The 20,882-nt window shown below is 42.0% G+C and overlaps 2 protein-coding genes across 2 annotated transcripts; both read right to left on the bottom strand.

Annotated features, from left to right (window-relative positions):
* Positions 1 to 1,290: 1,290 nt before the first annotated feature.
* Positions 1,291 to 11,368, bottom strand: mettl1 (methyltransferase 1, tRNA methylguanosine). The gene is made up of 6 exons (XM_084542337.1): positions 11,074 to 11,368; positions 10,609 to 10,736; positions 10,321 to 10,505; positions 5,564 to 5,677; positions 3,079 to 3,180; positions 1,291 to 1,800 (listed from the first exon to the last, which is right to left on the bottom strand). Exons 1-6 carry the CDS (start codon positions 11,151 to 11,153, stop codon positions 1,684 to 1,686), a joined length of 726 nt encoding a protein of 241 aa, XP_084398463.1. The 5' UTR covers positions 11,154 to 11,368; the 3' UTR covers positions 1,291 to 1,683.
* Positions 11,369 to 12,598: 1,230 nt separating this feature from the next.
* LOC311487492 (E3 ubiquitin-protein ligase MARCHF9-like) lies at positions 12,599 to 20,682 on the bottom strand (the record flags this gene model as incomplete). The annotated part of the gene is made up of 4 exons (XM_084543789.1): positions 20,235 to 20,682; positions 16,866 to 17,021; positions 14,667 to 14,859; positions 12,599 to 12,918 (listed from the first exon to the last, which is right to left on the bottom strand). Exons 1-4 carry the CDS (start codon positions 20,577 to 20,579, stop codon positions 12,599 to 12,601), a joined length of 1,014 nt encoding a protein of 337 aa, XP_084399915.1. The 5' UTR covers positions 20,580 to 20,682.
* Positions 20,683 to 20,882: the final 200 nt, after the last annotated feature.

Raw genomic sequence — 20,882 nt, 5'->3', positions numbered from 1 at the left:
AGACTAGAGAGATGATGTTGTCGGCCACTCTACAGCCTCCCTGGCTATTTTTCTTTGTCTTCTCAAGAAGTTAGGAAGGAACGTCCTGATAATGACAATGTCACATTTCCACACACTGACAACTTCCAAGGCCAAGTGCGGTGGTTTATCTAAAAAACAGCTACCCGATAAAGGTGACCATGTGGAGATTGCGTCTCTATTAAAAGCTTTAACTATTTTATCGCGGGCTGCCGTAGTTTGGCCGGGAGCAGACGTGCTCGGCGTCCGGGGACTGAGCAAACACTCTCGTATTAGACTGGGCGTGTGTTTCACATGTATGTTCAACACATGTCCACAGATTGGACTGTACAGACCCTACATGTTCAAATAAGAACACGCTGTACTAGACTGGGGGCTGTCAGGCATTTTCACAGAGGGAGGTGATCAAGATCTTTGAATACTAGACACGTTTATATAATTCATTGACAGCTTAATTAAGAAGACATGGATTAGCTGGTACACTGTATTACAATTTGGAAAGGTGATTCATTGAACAGATATTTTGCAGATTCTGAGGTGAAATCATTTCTAATTATTTAAAAGAAAAAGTTTCCAGAGTCTGTGTTTCAGTTTCGGCATGTGCTGTCCTGTTCATAATCACCACAGCCTGCAGCAGACAAAGGCCTTCAAACTTGCACTGTCCCGTTTGCAAACTCCTGACAGACTAAAATTGTAAAAGGAACACAGAAAGCTACCGTTCCTGCTAGAGACGCCTTTGATAGGAACTTCACAAGATTATATAATTGCTGTTTTAGGATCTGATATTATTAACACCGGTTGTGGTCAAATTGTGGCTTTTAATGAGTAAATGAGTTTAATTGCACCCGAGCGAACTGTTAAGTAATCTAAAAGGGTCCTTAAACAAAATTACCATCATTATGTTTTTATTTTCTCGGCCCAAACAGGTTCTATCCAAAACTCCATAAGGCTGAATGTGAACGCCGTGCGCCGCGTGGGGCTATTACAGAACGTGCTGCAGCTCTTTAAACTTTAAACCAGACGATGACCCCGAGCAAACAAGCCAGATGTGGATTGTTGGCGGTCTTCGCAGCGTGTTAAACTGAGTATTTTCAACATTACATAAACGGCATTTTTTTAAAAAATTAAAACAAATCACTGCGATCCGGTTTCATGAGGTAATATAATAACAGCTGGGCAGCTTCCATGGTAAAACCTTGTTAAATCTTAAGTTAAAAAGAAAGAAAGCTGTAAACTGACTAGTAACGTCATGTATAATGAGCCAAAAAATGATTGAATTTTCTGTTTTTTTACTGAAAGACTTTACAGCTTTACAGGAAGTCCAAAAACAAAACTTGAGTTTGGCTAAAAAAAATTAAAAAAAACAAAAACAGAAGAAGATTATTAAAAAAAAAAAAAGAATCAATAATTAAAAAGTGAAAGCTTCACAAATCTATCCTGAATACAGATCCTTTTATGATTTATCCTCCGGTGCCGTCTCACGTCAGTGGAGGAATGCAAATCATAAATATCGGGGAAAAGAAAGCGCAAAAAGACAACTCTGGCATATGAGGATAGAGGTTTGTCCATCATTATAAAATTAAAAACTGTCCATCAGCTGAACCTACAGGTCGTCCTCTGCATGCAAGTGACTGCATACTTCAGTTAAGTCCAGGCTGTTTGGCCTCAATGCGAATCTTCGACCCTCCGGAAAACTGCGAGGAAGTTCTTCCCTCCGTTTCTCTGCACTTTCTTTCCTTCTTCTGTACACGTACCCAGGCGACTGATGATGACGTCATCCGCCTGCCGAAATAAGATTAAAGCGAATCACTTAAAGGGATGCAGTGGAGTGTATCTGCACACTTGAGAGGTTCATTTCCTCACCGAGGAAGTGCAACATTTGTGGAAAACTTTCTTTCTGAAATTCAAATGACAAGGTTTCTACCACGTTTAAATGGGTCTGTAAATAACTTTATGTTGCTAACCCTAACCGTGGGTACTATAGGTCTACAGCTGGATAACTAACTGGACTGGTCGGCTAACATAGACTCCGTATACAAAAAAGATCAGAGCCGTCTCTATTTCCTCATGACTAAGATCGTTTAACATCTGCCAGAAGCTGCTGGACATGTTCTACCAGACTATCGTAGCCAGTGTCCTCTTCTACGCTGTCGTGTGTTGGCGAGGCAGCACTAAGAAGAATTACACCTCACGGCCGGACAAATTGATACAGAAGGAGGACTCTGTGCTAGGGGGGCAGAGCTGGAGTCCCTGACATTGGTGGCAGATGTAAGGACCTTGAACATACTCTGGTCCATCATGAACCATGTCCACCACCCTCTACAGGACACCATAGACAGGCTGAGAAGCTCGTTCAGTGACAGGCTGCTTGACTGTGGTCATTGCTGATACTACTGTATATTTTTACACAGTCTTTCATATTTTTTTTCTATGTGATGAAGCTACTGGACACCCAATTTCCCTCGGGATAAATAAAGTGTCCATCCATCCATCCATCATTGTGTAGGTCTCCCTTGTGCCTCCGTAACACTTGTGACTCATCAGAGAATGGACATGGGCCTTCTGAGGGTGTCGTGTGGTGTCTGGCAACAGGATGTTGTTAGTGGGGGGGCCTTTGGGTCCTATGGGTTCGGGGGGAGGGTCCTCTGTGGATCATCCCACAGATACTAGATCAGTTTGAGATCTAGTGAATTTGGAGGCCAGGTCAACACCTTGTTCTTCATGTTTTGTGTGTGTGCCTGTGTCAAGCTGCATCCTGCTGGGGATGGCTGCTGCCATTAAGGAGTGTCATTGCTATGGGATGGGGGTGCCTGGTCTGGTCTAGGTGGGTGCTACATGTCTAAGTAACATTCACACCAATGAATGCCAGGTCCAAAAGGTTTTCCCAGCAGTACATTGAATTCATTATTAATGAATTCCAAAAATCTCCCATTAAACTTTTTTTAAAAAGAAAACTACAGCTACTTCTTATCCTAATTTGGACGCCTTTCCCTGTAGTGATCAAATGAACAACAAACGTGGCCATGAACTGTAAACACAGTGATGAAAAGCTCCACGTACCAGTTCTTCCTCCGAGACACGTGTGAACAGTGGGTGTTCGGTGAAGTGCTTCACCATCCAGAGGTGGACTTCCTCCACATCTGTGATGGTATACACCAAACCCTGACATGACCAGAAAAAAAGCACTGAAGTGTTAGTCAAAAAAAATAAAATCTTTAAACAGTCATTTCAGGTCCTGAGTTAAGTGGTTTCATCATCCTTTCAGAGCAATGTATCTAAAAAGATAAAAATAACGTACAGGCAACACAGAGGTGAATCACCTGTGTCAGTGGAGTTTACTTTGGAGATAAAATCACTAGAACAAGGATTTCTTAGAAAATGGCAGTGGCACAGATTTCCACACAAGTGAGTGTCAGCACGTATGGGTTTTTTTTTTTTACCCCCCAGAGAAGACAGGATGAGGATGAGAGACGTATTAATCACCAATGTTTACTGTTTCTGGTGTAGTCTGGCAACAATTTAGACTTAAGAGATAGTTACTATTTTAAAAAAAAATAGACTCGGGTTAATTTTGGTATGAAACTGCCTCTATAATTGAGCGTATTCTTGACAGCCTGCCCGCCCACCAGCACAGTTTTGGCAGTGTGCCAATGCCGAGGGCCCTTGCAGGGCTTGCGGGCGCACACAACATATGCAGTGCGCAACGATGCACGCACACACACTGGAGGAAAAACGATAAAGACAAATTTAGACACAAGCCTTCCATTGTTCCCCGCGACCTCCATCAGTGTTCGCGCCCTCTTCAAGGGTCCCACTGCTGTTCTGACAGACGGGAGCTGGGTGTGTACTGACGCCAACCAGCTGCAGGCCACACCGGTTGCTCAACTTTATTTCAGTGAATTCATGGATTTCTGCACGGTGGAATCGACTGATAAAATGGTGAAGAAATGGCACGGTTGTTTTCCACCGTGGAAGAGGTGGGGAGAGGAGTAGAGGCAAAGTTCTTATTTGCATATTTTTAATTCAAGATAAAATAATCTGAACTACGCCAACAAAGAGAATTAAAAACCCCCAGACCTCTTAGTCATCATCCACAATAACACCTAAATGAAAGAGCCACACCGCTGACAGGTTCCTTCAATGCAGGGTGACTGAGCATGTTCTTCTTCGTCTGATCCTTCAAAAAATGCAAATACTTTCTCAGGAATGTGGACATTTGATTAAAAAAACACCAACGTATCAGGATTATTCAGGAAAGCCCAGCTTCCAAACTTCCTTGTTGGTCCAAGCTCTTTTAGATACAGATTACCGCCACCTGCTGGTATGGAGAGTTACTTGCTGTCATGCAGACGCAGAACATAACATGCTAGATGGTCGTTCGCTGTTGTCTTTGCACTGTGTTGAAGTTCAACTTTTTGGCCCTGACACAGGTGAGGTGAGGCGTTTGACGATCTTTGTTTCTGCTTGTTCTTCATTGGCTTTTGTGCGTCCAAGTCCTATAACCGCTCTTGAATTTTCACAGATTTTACAGACAATAAGAACAGAACAATAATGAAAGTCTGAGAGCCGAAACTTCATTGTTGTCGGTTAAGAGATGCAGGGGGAGGGACGGACATGAAAATTCAAGAATCTTTTTCATTGGATATAAGATTAGTAGACGCCTCTTAGTGCAGGATGAGTAATCAACATTTTTACATAATTTTCCTGGAAATTACAAACTTTAAAATACCATTAAGAATACCTACATACTACTTTTTTTACATTTACTGTTTCAGTCATTGTTGGGACCATAGACTTTAGTGAAGCCAAAGGGAGTAGAGCTCCCCCTGGTGGCTGGCTGCAGTATAGGTGATAAGCTCCACCCCCTCCATGTTAGTGGATGGGACTTGGGCCAAATTAAAACACTAAGATACACGTCAAATCAATTTTTTTCAAGGATGGTTTCTGTCATTTTAGGCAGTTAATATAATGTTGATGAATGTTCACGTGTCGTTTGTTTGGTCCAAGTTTCGTTTTAGATGTATATTGTATCAGTTACCACACCAACCGCCCCGTGAAGCGGTCCCGTAGGACTGTGAGAGTAGGAAAAAAACTAAAAAATAAATAATCCAATATTTTTTTTGTAATTGGTGGAGGTAGAGCTCTGGAGGAAGTGTGGGCGGGTCATCGATAACTCCGCGTGGCTCCACTCTCGGACCGCACTGTGCAGAATCTAGCTCCAAACTCGCAAGATGGCGCTGCCCTTATCTCCGGGAAACTGGCATCAGTTTGACCAATGCAAGTAAGTGGGGACGCGGCGTCCATATTTATATACAGTCTATGGTTGGGACAGACAGGGGTGCATAGAGGATAGCCGGTTGCCTGTACAAGATGTATGATATAAAAATACGACTTCTTTTGATTAATTTATGAATTCATGTAGTATAGCTATAACCTGATGGACCAGAAGGGCTAGCAAAGTCATCCTTGCATTTGAGAAATTTACAGGGATAGTTATCAAAATCATCTGTCAACTTGCTCATCATCATGTCACACATATACATACCCCGATTCTCAGCGTATAGGCATACTCTGCCAGCAGAGTGGGACTAATAATCCTCCACTTGTGCTTAGTCTTTTTGAAGTGAGGGTCAGGGAAGAGGAAGAACATCTTACTGAGCTGAAAAAGAGAAAGATAACATTCAGAAAAGCACATTCCTTTAAACTCTTGTCATTCCAACGCATAGCGGGGGGAAAAAAAGGTGAATTAAAATAATCTTGTTTTATGGGTGACCGGGTGTAGGTTCATGGGTAAATATTTTATCAATTTAAAATAAAATCTACTACACAGAAAGACCAAAAAGAGAAGAATAGTCTGTGTATGTGATCTAAATGCAGCCACCATAATATTTTGCGGTTGCCTGTTAACCTTTGTGGATTGTAAAAGTGGAATTTCCCTACTTTTTTTTTTTGGTTCCATAAAGTTCCCCACGTCTCCGTCTTTGACAAACGCACAAGTGCAGGCTCTATTGACATTAGTCTGGCTGATATATTAAAAAAAAAAATCATTCCAGTCACTTTTTATTAGTTAAAATAAATAACGTCAGGTACAGACAGAAAGATGTGGGGATAATCACCGGGGACGACTGCAGCCTCGGGGCCCTCCATCACATCACCGCTGATGGTAGATGGAAAAACGTCGACACTTGGAATTATTTTTAGGTTACAAAACATACTAAGGTGGAGTTTAAAAAAAAAAAAAAAAGAGTTTCAGGTCTTTAAAATATGCTGCTTCGACACTAGAAACAAAGTCAAGCGTGCGAGGAGGAGAATGAGTGGGTGGCCTTCTCTTAATTCTTCTCCATTTGAAAACCTGCGCTAATCGTGAGCAACGCAGCACAATGTGTCTGAGTTTGTCTGAGAGATGAATGATTTAGTCCAAAAAAAAGAAAAAGAGAAAATCAAGCCAACGTTGTGTGTAGAGATCCTCCCAAACACCCCAAACCTCAGTTCGGCACAGAGCCACAGCCACATTACATAAAATGACCCAAAATAGCATACGGACACATAAAAAGATGACATCAACGTATGTGCTTCTATATGAAACACCTATATAATTTGATTCCATAAATGTGTCACTGTTACAGAAATCACTCCCCTGTGTTCATTTCTGACTTTATACCCGCTTGGGGGGAAGTGAGGTGAGTTTTTTTTTTTAATAAATCAAGGGTACCTAAATTAACCCTGGTACACTAAGACCCACTGTGTAATCTAATGCGAGTCTCAACAAGTCATAGATTACCGCAAGTAATTGGAACGGATAAATGGCGTCTTGCGCTGCTCCACGCTCAGCTGATGCGATGCCTTGTGTGTCAGTCAATGACCCCATTGTTGTGAAATCCCGGGATTTATTGAGCGATCCGAGAAGATTAATTCGGGCCATATGTTAAACATGTGGAAGGTAATTCGCTTGTTAGTCAGAAACATTTGGCCTTTGTGTTCTCGTTACCCCTGGCCAGACTGTCAGCTTTAATTTGGGATTATTGCAGCTACGTTGGATGAGCTGTTAACGAACCGCAGGCCTTTTGTACATTCATGTCATTACGCAGTTACACGCGCTTTACAAAAGAAAACTAAGTGATCGGGGCACTCGTGGAAATACTTGGACATTTAAAACTTCAAACCCACAGTGTTATTGCAGGACACAAGAACAGGTTAAATCAAGATAAATGAAGTCACCATATCTGGTTCCTTGTCCTGAAGTGGTAAAACAAATGTAAACTTGTATTTTAGATCAGTAGAACCAACGTGCACATTATCACATTAGACAACATTATTAGGCAACTTCTTCTAATAATAAAGCAGTTGTGCTTGGCGTTCATGCAGAGGTTAGGACCTTGCAGACCACATTCGACCTGAGAACGTCGCCTTGATCGTCACCGATTGGCTGAGAGAAAACCACCTGCTTCTAAACGTCACTGAGAGGCATAATTTAAAACGTGTGCAGAATTTTACCAAATATGGTTAAACAGCATGTTTCATTCTGCAGGAACAATGTGTCAAAGGCGACTGCTTGGCTAGATTTAGTAAAAAAAAAAAAAAAAAGGACTTGGAGCAGGAGATACATGGATCTAATTTCCAGTTTAAAACATTTAAAACATGGCTTTGGACAAACCAGTCACGCGATCATCGATATAGTCGTAGAGGCTCTGCCAAGTACGTGCAATGATGTCGTTTTATATGCGATCTAAATTTGGCATGAGTTTTTACTGCATTTTCATTCATTCATTCATTCATTCATCTTCTGTAACCATCCTGGGCGAGAGGCGGGGTCCACCCTGGACAGGTCTCCAGTCTATCACAGGGCTAACACAGAGAGACAGACAACCATTCACGCTCACACCTACAGCCAATTTAGAATCACCAATGAACCTAACGAGCATGTCTTTGGACGGTGGGAGGAAGCTGGAGTACCTGGAGAGAACCCACGCAGACACAGAGAGAACATGCAAACTCCACACGGAAAGGATCCAGTAGTTTATTGCATTTTATTGTTCTTAATATTTTTCTGCCCAGTGGCTGCAGATGAAAATTAGCTATAGTTAAGTACAAGCTCCTCACAATATGACACCGCGTATTGAAATGGTTGTAATTCCTACACGGAGAAAATACATTTAAATGTAACTTGAACATGTGTCCATACATATAGGAGCCTAACTGTATATATACTCACTTGGCACACCAGTTAAACTAAATCCCTTGTAATCCCTTGCCAGAAAGGTGGTAATTCAACTGGATGATCATTTAGGAGGATGTAGTTTGTGGTGCTGTAAAGTTGCATTGCATTAAACACAAAAGGGTTTTTGTTATTTAGCCTTGCTCTCCGACTAAGATGGGGTTGTCAAAATAATAGAAACATGAGCACTACTACGCCACTTTCATCAACAGCTCTCAGATATTTGAAACCGATGCTGAATACCACGACCTTCACATCTATTCTGTGGTTATTTTAACATGTACAGGGTTCATACGGTTGACATTAAAACAAATGTTACTCCTGGTGATCTCATCTCATCAAGCAGATCATTATTTTCTGCCTGCAGATGAATGGATCGCTGCTCTCAGAGAATAAAAAGAAATAAAAGCTCAGCAGTTCAACAGCTTTCAAGGCAACTATTTATTTGGTGGTAAAGTAGCTTAAAAGTGTTCATGGAGAGTTCTGGGGATTACAGAGAGAAACCAGGTCACTGATTCTGGTTTAATAGTCTGGGGGGAAATGACCCGTTCGCCTCAGTCAGTTTAGATTTATCTGTGTCCAGTCTGCGCTCAGGATTCTTGTGAAGCACCGTTTCAAATTTGAAAGATACACTTCTCCGGCACAGAGTCAGTACATGGAACAGTCTGGACTGAGTTACGACAATGAATGAGTGTTTACTCGCGGTATTATTTCCAAGTTTTTCAGATCAAATCTAGACTGTATGCTGGTCTTTGTTAATGTTTAGACCATGGCCAGTGAGAAGTCTCAGATCTGACTGAGAACCTTTAAGTAACTGGACAGTATAATCACCCACCTACAGTGTGGAGGAAGGTGTTTGAAATGAATGCACCACCACAAAAACTGCAAGTGAAGCTTACCGTACTTTCTTTTTTATTTTATTATTCTGCAGTATTATTTATGCTACAAAAAAAATTAAATGAAAATTTAATGTCAAATGAGTATTCGTCTAAGTCAGTACATAAAAAAGCAGACATGTGCTGCTAACGTTTGAGTTTTCTTTAGCTAAAGGTCAAGGTGTACGACGGATCGGGATCTATTTGCAGAAGCTGAACACTTTAATTATTTTTAATTATGGTTTCATTAGTGTATAATGGTATAGCTCTTAGCTTAGAATTAGCCTTTCTATCTACATAGGCTGCACACTGAGCAATTTATGTGGTGTGTGTCCACCGTAGAGACTGCACTGTCTCAGCACAGACAAACCAAACACTTACCGTAGAGAGGGTTTTATACATAAACGGCAGCCGCCATATATTATCCTGCACACTAGGTAACGGAAGGGAGAGAGAGGGGTATTCATTTGGAAGCGATCAGTAATCTCACCACTAGATGCCACTAAACTGTAGTAATCTCATAGTAATCTTTCATTCATTGTCCTGTGAAGGGTCGCGGGGGTTGCTGGAGCCTATCCCAGCTGGTACACCAGTCTATCACAGAGACACACACACAACCATTCACACTCATATGCACACCAAGAACTTAGAATCACCAATGAACCTAACCAGCATGTCTTTGGACGGTGGGAGGAAGCTGGAGTACCTGGAGAGAACCCACGCAGACACAGGGAGAACATGCAAACTCCACACAGAAAAGCCCCACTCGACCCATGGATTCGAACCCAGAACCTTCTTGCTTTGTGAGGCATCAGTGCTAACCACCATTCCACTGTGCCGTCCCAGAAGTAATCTTTCCAAAGCCAAAATATTCATGTATTGCTCATTAGTGAGAGAATGAATGCTGCCGAACTACGACCAGGGAAAAACAATCAAGGGAGGTTTTATGTCATGTGTTCTCAGCCCATCTTAACAAAAACAATTAATCTTTCTTACTCTTGATTTAATAAATATCTAATAACAATGTGTTTTGATTATTATTTGTTTTATTTCTTTTCTTTCAGTTGAGTAAACTCTACGTCTGTTGACATGCTTTTTTTGTGCATCAAAAGCGCAAAGACCTCCCACCCCAGCATCCAGTAAGGAGCAAATACACACATCAAATCTATTGTGTCATCAAACAGCAGCAAAAAATCACAGACGCAATCCTACCTGTCCTTTAGAAAAGAAGTTGGGGAGGTACTTCATGGCATTGCTGCGGAGGCAGGCAATGTTCTGGTAGCCTCCCGGTTCAGAGGCACGCAGCGACTGGATCCGATCCCGAACATAATCCGACACCTTCACCCGGATCTCCAACCCCAGCATGAGCTTATCTGGGAAAAGCGGAGACAACTCCACTGGAGTGGAGAGAAAGCAAAGAGACGGGAAGACACAAACATGAGGCTGATATAGATTGAAACGGTGACAACTGTGAGGGGTCAGATCAAATGGTGTAACTACCTAAAAGCCCCCCATATCCACATCCAATGTCTGCGAACTCAACACGAGGGCTCTCTTTCTCCGACGTGTTGCCTGTGAAGAAGTCTGGATACAGCTTGGACCAGTCCATTTCCTCTGGACACACAGGGCTGAGGAGAGGAGACAGGAAGACAAGTCTCATACAAATGATCATTTGCTGTAGAAATAGTGTATTTAAAAGTTGCTGAGGTTTAAATTCTGTAGATTATCTATCATAATGTCTCTGGTAAGACATGATACTGATGGACACTACATTGTACTACTGTGAATGAAGAAGCTAGAGCAGAATCTCAAGTTGTAGGCCACTAAAAAAAAATGTATTTGGCTAATCACATTGTCAACATGTCATTTGTCAACTTATGCTTTAATCCTTAGCAGCTACTACAAGAAAACCAAATGATCGTTGTGTTGTCGTGTTTTAAACTCGGACACATGGAGACCACTCACTAGTCAAACGTGTGGTGAGCCATCGGGTTTGAATGGGCTCGCTGTCTGTAGTAACGCTTCTGCGGCAACGACGAACTCATGTTCGGTTCAAATTAGAGACGTTACCCCCGACGTTATCCGGCCCGTCCACCAAATATTAAATAAACACCAGTATCCGCGTCTGAAAGTCCACTTTCAGAGAGTCACGCTTGTTTCTAGTTAGTTTACCACCGCTTGGTGAGTCGCGGAGGTTTTACGTCATCACCAAGCGTCTGCGCAGGGTTGCCAGGTTTGTTGAAACCGTCTGAAACAGACGCGTTGGGGAGTTTATTGGATTAAAAACTCAACTCATATTTAGTTGTTTATTTAATTATAAATATTCTTCTTTTCATACGACTTTGGTTTGGTTTTATTTCGTACCTGGTAGTTTGCAAATGGCGCCTGTTCTTCTTAATGTGCCTGTAATCGGGGAAAACTAAAACTAAAACCATGTAAACAAATGTACATTTCTTTAGCACTATCCAAATGTGTGTAAGTAAACTAATTTTCTCCAGTATGAAAAAATGAGTAGCATTACAATATATATAATGTAAATACACAAGCTGTCGTTAGCAATTTTCTAACTAATGCGGTTCAGGTTCACTTGAACACAAACCCAAAATCTGTTTGATTGGTTTTATAGGCTATAGGATAAAACTTACCGTGTAACTATTGGTGTCCTGTGTCGTCTATGAAACAAGATTCCAGCAGTTTCCTCTGTACGTTAGTCAAAGTCAGCCCTAAATTCTTTCTCATATCTCATATTCCTGTTCAAAGGGTGTTTTGCCTTGCCACCGTTGCCTTTAGGCACGCTCTATGTTGTAAAGCGCCTTGAGACAATTTGTATTGTTGTCGTCGCTATATAAATAAAACTGAAATGAAGTTAATTGAAATGAATATCAGTCTGTCATGGACGTGCCGACTCATTCAAGTGAATTACCCAAATATTAGATTAGATATTAGATTACAATCGTGTTTGATCGGTTTCCTAATAGGTATATGAGAGAAAAAAACACAAACTCTTCTGTGCAGTTCAACCAAATCTTTATTGCAAAACATGGATTCTGTGTATTGTAATCAACTGTGTCACATTTAAGTTATGACTGGCCTTTCTTAATTAGAATAGCTCAGATCAACCAGATCACGGCAAACCCTTAAGAATTCATGTAGAAATCAGGTGAGGGGGGACAGAATCGTTTTCACCATCAAACTCTGTTTTATAGAGTCGCATCCAAATCAAACTTAATCACAACAAGTGTATTTTTATTTTGAGATGGTAAATCCTTTTTGGAATCACTGGTCAGGGTGGTAAAAAAGCAGTCTTCATGTTTAAAGACTCAGGTAAAATGTGATGTTCTCTTTTTCTCAAGTCTCAGTAATAAGTAATTCTCATTGTCCTGAGCTCAGGGAGAATCAAAGAATTCGAATTTGAGTCTCGAAGTTCACGGCAGTGTTTGAATGGCCCCAATCAGCACTTTTGACATTCTAGCGCTTTAGTCTGCACGCCTCATACGGTGGTCACTCTCATGACCACCTCGTGGTTGGTCCTGTGCAGGTTGTTGGGTCTGAGCTGGCTGAGGATGTGCAAAATAGTGTAGCCACAGTGGTGGTGGAGAATAGTCCTGATGTGCCGACTCGTCCTGCGGCCGCCGTCAGTGACGGCGTGAGGAGAGTCCCTCTCAACCCGGCCAGCGCCTTTACTGCAGGAGCTGATGGGGTCGCCTAAGTCCTTTGCCTTTTCATAGTTCAGTACTTTCCACTGCTGGTTCACGGCCTGCCAGCGCTTGAAGATCCGGTAAACAGATGATCCTTCGTGGATTATAAGGCCTGGGTGTAAAGCACATGCGGTCGGGTTAATAGGGTTACATATAGACAAACGTTTGTTTATTCGACAGGAATCAGAGAACTCTGAGGGGAACAGAGGGCGCAGGGTTAGTACGAACTATAAGTTCTCAAAAATAAAAAGATTAAATGTACCAGGCTTGTTTGTGGTTGCGAGAAACACATGACGAAAATCTCCCCGCAAAGCAAATAAAAACGCAACAAACAGTAAAGACGCTTATTCTCATTTACTATTTACTTTGTGTTAGTGCACAGAATGGAACAAGAGGAGCTACTGAACGTACTGAAATATGTAAAGAGAGACTGTATGAATATTTAAGAGTTCTGGTCGGAGTTATGAATATATGTATATAAAAGAAGGGGATCAAAACCACATTTACAGACAGCAAGAATTAATAAAAGTACACAGTCTTCAAAACTAGGTCAGTCTAGAAGGTGTTAATGTATTTAATTTTAAAAGTAATTTCTTTCACGGTTCCTGACAACATTCATCTTTCAACAAATTGTTTCTAATTGTCACATTTAAGCTGTTTTATGTGTTTTTAATTTTTTTTTATTTATTGATTAAATTATGTGACATGATCCAAGAGGCGAGAACCCAAACTTACATTCATAAAGAACTACAGTATGTTCATTAGAACCAGGGAACCTGCAATAACCTTTATTTCCACATGCAGATCTTGTATATATAGTGTTTTGCCTTGACTATTGTACTTTATTTTATTTTATTATTATTATTATTATCCATTCTTTCATTCATTCATTTTCTGTGTGATATAACCACACATTTCTACGCCCTAATTAGCTGTCATTAAACGTGGATCAAGTGCCAGACACTTTTCTGAGGATGTGTCTCAAACTGGAAGCTCATTATTGAGAATCTCATCCTAAATATTCGTCTGGAATTATTGGTTTTATATTGTTTGAAATGTCACGATGTTAAAACAGACTGCACTAGAGAATGTCCATGAAAAAAAATGGGATTAATTAAAAATCATGATATAGATGTTTAAAATGCGTTATTATTATATATATATATATACATATTGGGTTGTGCTGACAATTTACGTATGGGGGGCCGGAGCTTATCCCAGATGTCATCGGGCAAGAGGTGGGATACATTGGTGGGATATTTTTATTACCATCTTACACCTATTTTTCTTTTTGCTAGCGTTTTTCCAAGACTGTTTGTCCCCTTGTGGATCAATAAAGTCTGTCTAAGTCCAATAATAATCTGAGACCCAAAGACTCATGCAGTCAGTCTAGATGTACTAGGGGTTGAACGACCTTAAACTAGTCTAGTCTACATCAACTAGTCGATGACGTCACACATAAGAACAGTAATGCTGTGCAACAATGATGTCTATGTTCTTGACCTGAATACATATTGTAGTGTTTCACACAAAGGCAAATGTGATTGAAGCTTGTCTCCTCCTCTTGTCTCCTCTGAGGCGTCCGTGTTGTTACTGTCACGTGAGTGGCACAGCAGAAAAGTCAACTAGTCGACTATTCGGTGAAACCCCTAAGATGTAAATGACTTAGTTTTGGTTTGTTCTTCTTGATACACCTTGTAAAAAGCTGTGTGCAAGTTCTCAATTAATTCATATACATAAACAGGACAAACACTATCCGTATATTCCCTGTGATAATCACCAAAGATCTGTAAAAGCAGAAAAGTCACCACCAAATCTGTGACTAGATGTGTTGATGTTCAGTGAGTACATGCGTCTTACCTATACAAACTATGTCCATAAAGCCGTACATGCCGTAGCATATCTGGAAGAGCAGGTCCTGTCGCTGCCATTTGGCTGAGGGGCTGAGAGAGGACCACACCAACCAGGAAATACTGGCGATGAGGAACAGAGAGCCCAGGATGATGGCTGCAATCTGCACCTTCTCAATCACAGTCAGAGAGATGGCCTGCCACTGGACAAGGACAGAGGGAGACGCACAAAGAACACAAGGAAAAAAAAAAAAGACAGAAACTGTCTTTTAGGAGGAAATTGCAAAATGCTTCCTGGTAATGTGAGATTATAGTGCATTGTTCGTTTCTTCCAAAATCAATTTGTGGCTGTGCCTCTGAAAAGCACCATGCTTCTTCATGTCAGCTCACATTCCCCAAATGGTTTCAGTGATTTCAGAGTGGAGCCGGTCGCAGTGTTTGTGTCGTGCAGGTTAGAAAGTGAATTTGAGGTTAAAGCCATAATGAAACTAAACACGCTTCTCTTTGTGGTGCTTTTCTGAAGGAGGATGCACTGAAAAAACACATGCCCTTGGTCATTATCATCATGACTCTGATAATTTCATTAGTAGGCTATGTATAGTCTTATACTGGTAAATGTGTTCTGACTGTTGAGACGCTCTGCTGCTTCTTTATAAGAACACAGCTTCTCTGTCGCCGTGTCAAGTCTGGAAACTTCACTGTTTTCCAGCATTCAGAGGTTGAAATAGAGACATCAAAATGTTAACATACACCGATCAGCCACAACATTATGACCACTGAGGGGAGAAGTAAATAACATTGACCATCTTGTGAGAATTCATTGTTCTGCTGGGAAACTTTTGGACCTGGCATTCATTCATGTGGATGTTACTTCGACATGTAGCACCCACCTAGACCAGACCAGACACCCCCACCCCATAGCAATGACACTCCTTGATGGCAGCAGCAGGATGCAGCAGGATGCACACACAAAAACGCTTTAGGAACAACTTAAAAAAAAACAAAATAAACATGAAGAACAGCACAAGGTGTTGACCTGGCCTCCAAATTCACTAGATCCCAAACTGATCAAGTATCTGTGGGATGATCCACAGAGGCCCCTCCCCTCAAAGGCCCCCACTAACAATATCCTGTTACCAGACACCACAGGACACCCTCAGAAGGCCCATGTTCATTCTCTGATGAGTCACAACTGTTTTGGAGGCACAAGGGAGACCTACACAATATTAGGAAGGTGGTCATAATGTTATGCCCGATCGGTGTAGTTCGGCACCTGTTAACGCCGGACTAGAACAAGATAAATTGTGTGTGGGACATAAATAACGTTAATCCAAAACATGTCAAGGAGAAATCTTAGGTGTTTACTATAGCTATGGCAGCATCATGTTCAGTCATCTCTGGAGGGAACAGCTGTTTTTGCCAGACCTCGCAAAAGCCAAAAGTCAGACAGTAAATATAATGAGATGTGTAAGAGCATTATTAGTCTGAGTTCGTCCGACAGCAAAAGCCTGCGTTCGTCTCTTTTGAGGCTTCAAAAAACTTGTCATGAGAGAAGATGAAGCTGACGCTCCTCAAAGGAAGGTGATTCTCCTGATCGGTCTGACTGAGTTTAGTGCTCTTAGGATACGTGTCTAGTGAATGATGGATCTATTATTTATTTACTATTTGCTGTAATAATTTCCCTTTAAACTGAATTAACTCATGACCTGCCACTGGTCTCCTAAAGATGGTCGGGGCAGTGGTTTAAAAACCAACGTGGCACAGTAAAGCGTAAACTCTCCTGTTTCTGAGCGGTCTGCTAGGCCACTGTCCCTGGTTATATCACCCAAATATTTTTTAAAACATGCCGTGTCTCATGAACTGAGCCCCTATCTCTTTCCTCTTCTCCATTTGATCATAAAAATAGTACAAATATCTGTTGTTGGGTAGTCAGTGCATGGGAACTGGACAAAGTCACTCATGACGTCTCTATGGTAACACTGCACGGCCTCTACTGTATATCATCACATTAACCTTATGATCATTGACCCCTAACGCGATTACCGTGCCAACCTCTCCCTCAGATCTGGCAAAGTAAAGTTTACGCCTGGCCCCCTGCCATAAAGCCCGGCAGCCTATAACGTCAAGGACTGTATTCTTGTCAATTTGAGAGTTTTCCACAGTGGACATTGAAGACGGATGGTGGTGGCATTCAGCACACTGACTGTACCTGCAGTGGGTTTTTGGTGCTGATGGCCAGGACCTCGTACTTGAAGTAGCAGAGCTCGCAGCTCCAGGAGCCCCTCTCACTGATCCAGCGGATAAGGCAGGAGTGGTGAGTGCAGCGCACTGAGCCATTACAGCGACATGGGCTCAACAGCTCCCCCTGCAGGACGCAAAGCACAGCTGCATGACATGTGACTGAATCAAGAAAAACAAAGATCTGCACCATGAACTAAAATATTACTGCTGGGTTTTATCAAAGCTACAGGAGCTGTTTGACTAATAAAGTGAAGTGATAATACATACACCGATCAGGCATAACATTATGACCACCTTCCTAATATTGTAAGGGCTCCCTTGTGCCTCCAAAACATTTGTTTTCTCATCAGAGAATGGACATGGGCCTTCTGAGGTTTGAGGGGAGGGGCCACAGTGGATCACCCCACAGATATTTGATCAGTTTGGGATGTATTGAGCCTGTGTCAGGCTGCATCCTGCTGGGGATGGCTGCTGCAATCAAGGAGTGTCATTGCTATGGGGTGGGGGTGTCTGGTCTGGTCTGGTCTAGGTGGGTGCTACATGTCTAAGTAACATCCACATGAATGAATGCCAGGTCCAAAAGTTTCCCAGCAGAACACTGAACTGTCACAAGATGGTCAAAGTTATTTACTCCTCCGGTTAGTGGTTTTAATGTTATGGCAGATCGGTGTATGCCAAAAGTCATTATTTTACAATGGATTTGTCACCTTAACTATATAATTGATGACAAACTGTATTTGGTTTTGTTCGAGTTAAAATGTGACGGCTAACTCATCTCCAGTCAACGACCCTCAGGTCCAGTGAGCGTTCCTGGTTCAGAAACTGACGTGGACATTTTTTGAGACTAGTCTGTTTTACAGGGGATATTCGGTTCAGCAGCATCAAACTAAATCTCCGCTTGGTGCAGCAATGTGAACATTTTCCTCTGCCTTTTGTAAATATACATTATTCACAGCGTAGGTAACAGGATCCCGTAGCCTCTCCTTTCAGATCCATCTTAGATATTGTTGACTCTCCATCTTCTCTGTGCCACCTCCAGAGCTTCCTGTCTCGCCCTGCTTCACCGTTGTGTCGTACTTTGAACAACTTTCCCAGCAGCTGTTTTGTACCGGGGATGCTTTCTAATATTGTGCTGCAGTGATCGTGTCTTTGAATGCATTCCCTGTAATAAGGACATCAGATGGACTACGTAAACTGTCAGCACACGCAAATATTATGCAAAGTTTTCATTCTCTAGAGGAATACAGAACGGACGGACAGAATATAATAAGTCAAGTCATAATTACTGCCTCTGTACTGTACATGTTAATCTAGGAATACATAATTCAGTGATGTGTAGGCCACATATGACCAGCTCTTGTATTTATTATCTTGCTTTAGTACTTGTTTATATGTTGTAGCCTCCATAATAGCTCGTTTTAAAGATTTATATCATGATTTTTATTTTTTATTTTTGACAGTTAATCCCGTTTTTTCCATGGACATTCTCTAGTGCAGTCTGTTTTAACGTCATGACATTTCCAACAACATAAATCCAATAAATCCAGATGAATATTTAGGATGAGATTCTCAATAATGAGCTTCTAGTTTGAGACACTTCCTAAGGAAAGTGTCTGGCACTTGATCCACGTTTAATGACAGCTAATTAGGGCACATAAGCGAGCGCCCCTCATCATTACCAAGATATTTCAAGCGTTATGTGAGATGAATTCGGCTACGCGCCGACTTGAAAGGAAACTATGACTGGCTTGATGCATTTTGTGGATGGCATCGACTGCCCTCGACTGCACAAAGGACGCCTTTACGTCTCGTTATGAGCCGTATCCGCCGCTGCTTAATAACTCCATCTGACTACAGTTTGCTTTTCTCGCATCACGTTTTGTTCTGAAGCCTCAAAAGAAATCACGGGACGTCTGGCGCAGGTTTTTGTTGTCAGAGCGAGGCTCCCCGAGGCCCTTCAGACTGACAACGCTGTTGCACATCTCACTTTATTTTCTGTCTGACTGCAGGTGATGTGCTGGGTCTTTAATTAGTCGGATATCTGGAGGGGGGAAACGGAAACTTTGCTAGATCTCTGGCTAAGTCTGTCTCTTCAAGGTTGACGTGCTTGGACCTCCACGCCACAGACAAGGGTGGCGTTCCAAAAAATATATATTGCTTTACTTTCTGTGTATTCACCCCCTCTGTTCTTCAGACTTTCAGCTGCACTTTGTGTGACCTTCGTGCAGCCCAAAGGAATGATCAAAGATTCGATTCCTGCATTAATGCTTTCTACTAAAGAGTCTCCATGCAAGGTTACTGGACACATTCACTCAAATGAATGATAATGAGTGCAAATAAGCACTTTTATGTCGAGGAATCGTTCTTCATTGCCTTTTTATAAAAAAGTCCAATTCTGGGCATCGGACACTGAATTTATTATTGTGAGGACTTCACTTGTCCTTTTCTTAACTGATGCCCACTGCAAATTTCAGATCCCTGGTGATAGATGAATTCCCTATTTTCATTTTTTAAGTTTTTTAACCCAGGGCAAGCTCAATACAATCGATACTTGGATTAGCAGTAGATTTTGATGTGTGACATCTTGCATTTGCTTAAAGTGAACCGTCATGGGTTTTACGCATCAAAGTCCGTCCACAGGTCTCGAGGAGTCCTGCTGCATGTGCGGGGGTGTTGTTATGAAGCCTTTCGTGGCCCCAGAGGGAGCTGTGTGAAGTCACTTGAGTGACGTGCTTGAGTCGAGTTGCTGTCACTTGCCAGACTAGTCCTCAGTCCTCAGCCATGCTCCACGTCTCTGCTCTGAGGTTAGCGGCCCGGAGACGCAGGATCTCAGACCGGACAGCTGGCTGCTGAGTTGCATTTGGGGAAATGTGAAAGATTTTTGGAGCCTGGCCCGTTCTTGGAGGTAAACGTCCAGATATCTCAGCTTCTCTTGACTCTTAAAAATTTTTAAAACTATGCACAAATTCACAAAAAAAGTGCAAAACCGAAACTGAAATTGGATCGACTGCCTTGTAAATTAGAAAGGTTTGGCACTTTTGTTTTCATATATAATATATATTTTGTAAAATATCATAAACTGAGTGATTTTTTTCTAGCAGACATTATCTTTTAAGGTTTTGAGGTCTTCTATTGCCCACTGTTTCTTTTAAAAAACTATATGATAATGCCGTATACGTCTATGCACCCAATGGTGAAAGTTACATCTGAGCAGGTTCAGGGCCCCATAAACCGAGCAGCACTTGTCCCGCTGAAGTGCCCATGAGCAGGCAACTAATTGGCTTCGGGCTTCGCACAGAGTTAAACCAAATGAACACCTTTCATTTCCTAACTTTACCTTCTCTGGCCCCTGGAAGCAGATCCGGCACTGCGGTGATCGCATCCCGCTCTCTGAGAGACTCGGGAGGGAGGCAGCGTCCAGCCCTCCTTCTTGGGGTTTGTCTTCTCCTTCTTCTTTGTCCTCAAACGCCAGGCTGCGTGGCCGGGGGTCTGAGCCGTAATATTCCTCCTCGTCGTCCCGGTGAGAGCAGCTGAGTTGTGGCCAACCGCAGCCTCCTATGGTGAGCCCCCTCATCCTGGTCTGAGTGTCCGTGCCTGTGTTAGTCCTCCTGCTTGATCCAGAGCGCATCAGTAGAAACACTTTGAGTTCATTGAAAAACATCCGGATCCGATACTTAAACATTCTTCAGCTGCTTTACTACACAGGCACAACTGCTGTGAGAAACAAAACAGCCTTCAGCTTAACCACTGTGGCAGATCCCTCTCCATTATTATAATGATTATTATTACTATGCATTTAAACCATCACATTCACAGTTCATACTCTTCTAAATACAATATCGGTTAAAAAAAAAAAGCATGGGGAAAAAGATGATAGGCTATTAGATCAGCCCATAGCTCTTTGCATATCCTGTTGTTATAGCATGTGCACCGCAGTCCAGCCAATAGGGAGGGATTATTTTTCATGGGTAGAGGCGTTTTCTTT

This window comes from Chelon labrosus (genome assembly GCF_963514085.1).
Source record: "Chelon labrosus genome assembly, chromosome: 4".
Classification (NCBI taxonomy): domain Eukaryota; kingdom Metazoa; phylum Chordata; class Actinopteri; order Mugiliformes; family Mugilidae; genus Chelon; species Chelon labrosus.
The sequence above is the reverse complement of the archived record's forward strand: the minus strand, read 5'-3'. Positions and strand labels throughout refer to the sequence as shown.